General features: G+C 47.4%; 1 protein-coding gene across 2 annotated transcripts in view; it reads right to left on the minus strand.

Moving 5' to 3' along the window:
* kcnv1 (potassium voltage-gated channel modifier subfamily V member 1) overlaps window positions 1-5,302 on the minus strand; it is a 25,885-nt gene that overhangs the window by 17,762 nt on the left and 2,821 nt on the right. The window contains exons 2-3 of one of the 2 annotated variants that reach the window (XM_005935898.3): window positions 4,785-5,111; window positions 1,520-2,187 (exon numbers count right to left, since the gene is read on the minus strand). In XM_005935898.3, the coding sequence (XP_005935960.1) occupies window positions 1,520-2,187; window positions 4,785-5,098 (982 nt within the window). In that variant the 5' untranslated portion in view covers window positions 5,099-5,111. Of the gene's footprint in view, window positions 1-1,519; window positions 2,188-4,784; window positions 5,297-5,302 lie in introns of those variants that run through there. The other variant, XM_005935897.3, reaches the window with a different exon arrangement.

Consider the following 5,302-nt stretch of genomic DNA (forward strand, 5'->3'; position numbering starts at 1 on the left):
TCATACTTCCTCGCTCATTCGCCAGGATGAGAATCTATATATATTCTGGTCTTTGTTGTCCTCGGAGAACCTCCCGGCTGTAATCTCACAGCAGCGGCTTCGCTCTGACAGGATTTCCATTTCTTCTTCTCTCCCCGGATCTTTGCATCATGTCTTAAATCCGTCACATGCAGCGCTCTAATAAAACTGCCATTTCAGGCGAGTCTGATCTCACACCTACTTTTACAGGAACTGATTTCACACTCCAACCCTCTGCACATCCTCATTCACTACATCCATGAACCTCCACCTGCCTGCAGCTCCATCTTCATCCTCCACCTTCCCTCCTCTGCACATGCTCAGACCATCTCAGCCTCTCTGACTCTGAGCCGTCCCTCACGTCCAGCCTGCTCACTGAACACCTGAACACCTTCAGCTCGGCTCCACCCATCACAGCAGGTCTCACCTCCATCCTTCGACCTTCCCTTTTCACGGTGTCCTTCTGTCACACTTGTCTCCACCCGCTCCACCTGCCTGCACTCTCTTCGTCACCTCTCTGTAGACGGTTAAGCCCAGGTATTTAAACTCATCCTCTGCTCCAGCATGTTCACCTGCCTCTCTCTCATTCGCACACATGGATTGTTTCATCTTCTACAACTTTCATTCCTTTTCTCTCCAGGCTCACCTTCACCTCTGCAGAGCAGACCTCCACCTGCTCTAAGCTCTCACTGGAGATCATAAAGACTCCTGCCTGACATCATCTGCAAACAGGAAGGGCCTCAGAGCAGATCCCTGATGTACTCCCACCTCCACCTTTATCCCAGCTGTCACTCATACGCACCCTCACCACTGTCTCATAAACAGTGCAAATGAAGGCTTTCAGGTGCTGATGTGGTATTTTGTGCTAAAACCTAAAGATAAGTAGTGCTGCTGCGATGCACATGCAGAGCCGGAAAGCCTTTAAAGTAACTCATTAACAATTATCATTGACCGGCTGGAATACATCCAACACGTTTCATTTCTCCTTTGTTAAGATATTTGAGTTTAAAGAAAAGGCAGAGCAGCTGGAAATGTGATAAGAGTCAGTGAGACTGATCCTTTCTTAGAGTATTTCAATCTGAAAGGTGTCTGCTCGTTTACTCTCAGAAGATGATGATGATGCTGAAGATCTTGCCTATATCTCAATTTCTTGTACAGGAGGAAGAACAGAGTTCCTGCTGTGAGCAATTCAATTCAGTTTTATTAATACAGCGCCAAATCACAACAACAGTCGCCTCAAGGAGCTTTATATTGTAAGGTCGACCCTACAATAACACATACAGAGAAAACCCAACAATCATATGACCCCCTATGAGCAGCACTTTGGCGACAGTGGGAAGGAAAAACTCCCTTTTAACAGGAAGAAACCTCCGGCAGAACCAGGCTCATGGAGGGGCGGGGCCATCTGCTGTGATTGGTTGGGGTTGAGAGAAGGAAGACAGGATAAAGACATGCTGTGGAAGAGAGACAGAGGTTAATAACAGGTATGAGGAGTTTTTACCTGTCGAGTGCCGGCCCAGCTTCAGCATGCGGAGCGACCTCAGGAGGCGGAGCACCTGCACCACACGGCCCATGTTCTCCAGCTCAGTGGATCCTCCGTGGAGGTTCTCCACCGCCAGTGTCACGTAGAACGGGAGGATGGCGAGCAGATCGATCACGTTGGGAATGCTCCGACTGAATCGGCACTTGTCCCTGACGCAGAGGAACCGAAGCACCAGCTCGATCGTGAACCACACGACACACACGTATTCCAGGGCGTCGAAGAGCAGCGGAGCACCGATGCCGAGGCCGCCCGCTCCAAAGTCCTCACCTAAGTCTAGCGAGATGAGCACCATGTTGATGACCGACAACACCACGAAGAACATCGAGAGCGAGCCAAAGGTCCGAGCAGCGCGCGATGACTCGGGTTTCTCAAGGACGTCCCAGAGGCGGCGGCGAGTGCCTGGGCAGGCAACGCCCGCAAAGTCCTCATCCCCATCGTCGGCATCGAGCTCCCGTTGTACCTCGAGGCTTTCCTTCTGCTCCTTGCGGCGGTAGTAGCGCTCACGGCAGCAGGGTTTGATGCAGAGCTCGTCGATGCCCCAGTACTCGATCTCCTGCAGGAAGGAGATCTCACACAGCTCCTCCATGACGTGCAGGTGACCCGTCTGGTAGTAGTTCATCACGTACCTGTGGACAAACACAAAGACACAGGTGAGCTCAGTCTGCACGACTCTGACTGAAGAAACAGTCCAAACAAACATCCAGAGTCTGGATCAGAGCAGTTCAGGGTGACGGTCCAAAGCAGAGACCTGCCAGGCTTCAGTGCTGTTCTCCTGCATCCTTCTAAAGTCCAGCAGGGGGCGACTCCTCTGAAGCCTGATTGGACAGAAGTCTACGAGGAGGTGATCCCCCTGCTTAGCCGATCTCTGGGCTCAGTGACGTCTGTCCTTATGGCTTGAAAGAGCCTTGGCGTCCTTCATCTGAGATAAACCAAAGTCCTCTAATCGTCACCTGTTCATGGAGCCAAAATAAAATTTATAAGGTGAACACGACCGTCGCCATGTCTCTTATGTTAGTGAAATCTCACCATATTGGCGTGATGAACGAAAGGTGGATTAAACTAAAAACCAGGACAGAGTCATGTGGTAGCGACCGCAGAAGTAGACAGGAAGTCCCGCTAAAGGGACTTCAGTCAGACTGAGACCAGAAACCCATCAGGACGGAAGGACTGAGCTCAGAGATCAGCTGAGCAGGAGGAACACCTCGTCAGAGACTTCTGTCCAATCAGAGGAGTCGCCCCCTGCTGGATATCACAGTATATGTTCATAAACCTTCAAATTTATTTGGTTTAAATTAGAGATGGACCGATCCGATATTACCTATCAGTATCGGTCCAATACTGACGTAAATTATTGGATCGGATAACGGAGAGAAATAAAAAATGTAATTCGATCCATTAAATATCAGAAAAGCACCTCACAAAATTTGCAATACAGCGTAACTCGGCTCATAACCGTAGCACGTCGGAGCAGTGTGGTCACGTGATCGAGCCGCTGTGTGTGTTTGTAGCCTCGCTACCAAACCAGCATTTCATCTCCGAGGAAGTAAGTTCATCTCTGAATGTTTGTAAAGCATTCCCACGTTAAGCTTAACCGATATATGGAGCGACTGCCTCCCCCTCCCTCTCCTGTTGCTGCTTCAATCATGATCAATGATCAGCTGATCGTCTCTTGTTTGTTTTTGGCCCACTTTGCACCAGAAAGAGGAAACCAGCGGCTGAACAACAGCAGCACGTTTAAGCTTGATCAGCTGTTGTTAGAATGTATTTAATATTACTTTCTACACCAGGATCCTTTTCTACGCAGCTGACGTAACTGTGCAGGGGCGGAGCTAGCAAAGTTTAGCCAGGGGGGCCGATAGGGCATGAACAGGGAAAAGGGGGCACAAAGACATACTTTTCTTTCTTATTCTCATTTAAAATGTTGAGCTTTTAATAAATAATTATCTGAATCTGACACCCAAAGTTTTAATCTGATGTAAAATGTATAGAAGTCCATTACTGTATATAGTAACTGTTAAGTCTAATATACCCTAGTAAGCTATAGTACTTTTTCCATCTGTGCAGTCTGCAGTTCTGTTGAAGAAAGATGTTGAATCTATTTAATTATTCTTGAAAAATAATTTATTTCTGTGCATTTTTTCCACCCTGCATCAAATTATAGTTGATTACGTCGATTAAGCATCATGAGGTGGAGGGTGGGGGGTTCCCTATTTTTTTTGCTGGGAGTTTGCAGCCCTGTTAGTCAGGTTGTTTCATATTCCTGCTAAGTTCTCTTTAAAATACTAGAACAGGGAGGATGGAGCAGGTTTAAGTTTATTAGATTGATCAGTTTTGCTGAACTATGAAATATTTTGGTGGAGTGTATTTTTTACATACAGGTGTAACAGAATAGCTTTAGTGTTTTTATTTATTTAAACTTGAGTATGAACTTCTACAAAATGCAGTAAGATATTAAAAAAAACGTTTTATTGATTAAAAACACTATGTCGGATTCATATCGGTATCGGCAGATATCCAAATTTATGATATCGGTATCGGACATAAAAAAGTGGTATCGTGCCATCTCTGCTTTAAATCAGATTTCATGAAACAAGAAGAAGAAAAGACAGAAGGAAACTTTATTTTCACGTGTTCAGAGCCCGTCACCGTCTGAGCGCGCCCGATCAAGTCACGATGCTTGCCGTCAGCGTGCCGGACGTGACCCTGCTATTTTACTGCAGAAAACTGAGCCGACTGAGCATGCTCACTCTTCACTTCTTCACCCTTACTAATCTGAACGGAGGTCACCTGAACATAGACCGCCAGGTGTGAAGTGAAGCTTCCTCTGAGCGATGGCAAAGATAAAAGGGAAGAAATGCGATCGAATTTTAAATCAGATGTCATAAAAATATAAAAACAGACAACAACACCTAAAAATCTGTCTGTGTGTTGATGGTGTTGTCATGGTAATCTGAAATCCCGGCCACATGATGAAAACAAAAACGCTGAACTGAAACCAACTCTGGAAGCTAAAAAACCCTCAAATAATTGATTTAAATAAAAACTAATAAAAAATAGAAACCTATAACGTCTGCAGCTCTGAGTGCTCTTACATTTAGTTTTTAATTTTACGAGTCATCAGCGCCGTGTCTACAGCAGCTACAGGCAGGCCAGCACAAGCACATTAACTTTAAACTTTAACTTTAAACTCGTTGCCTCTGCAAGGAGAAAGAGCGCCACCTACTGGAAAGCCTGGGAGTTCCTGTCAAAGAAGAATTCGTTCTCCAGGAAGTCGGCATCGTCGCAGAGCTCCAGCGCCGAGTCTCGGCTGCAGCAGGCCAGTTTCCCCAGCCGGGTCTCCGGGTAGGACGCCAGCAGATCCTGTGACAGCATGTAGCGACTCCCGCCAACGTTGACGATGAAGAAGTTGAGTGTGTCGCTGACGCAGGACGCCGTCCGCTCGCTGAGGAAAACGCTTGACTCCAAAGAGACCAGGGAGGCGGTGTCGCCACACACCTCCGACCCCAGACCAGCCATCGAACTGGAGAAGACGCTCATGGTGGAGGAGGAGCTGGAGGAGCACAGGGGTGAGAAGACAGAGTACAGCATTTGGCCAACAGGGGGCACACTGACATGCATACAGCGGCCTGGTTGTTGTTTACGCTTAAATCCTCAACAACACTGCTTGTCACTACCCGATCCGTACCGGAAACCCGATCGGTACCCCGCATGCGCGAAAGGTTTCTACTTCCGGTCGTAGCG

This window comes from Haplochromis burtoni, unplaced genomic scaffold (genome assembly GCF_018398535.1).
Source record: "Haplochromis burtoni strain Fernald_Lab_line unplaced genomic scaffold, NCSU_Asbu1 Contig_190, whole genome shotgun sequence".
Lineage (NCBI taxonomy): Eukaryota > Metazoa > Chordata > Actinopteri > Cichliformes > Cichlidae > Haplochromis > Haplochromis burtoni.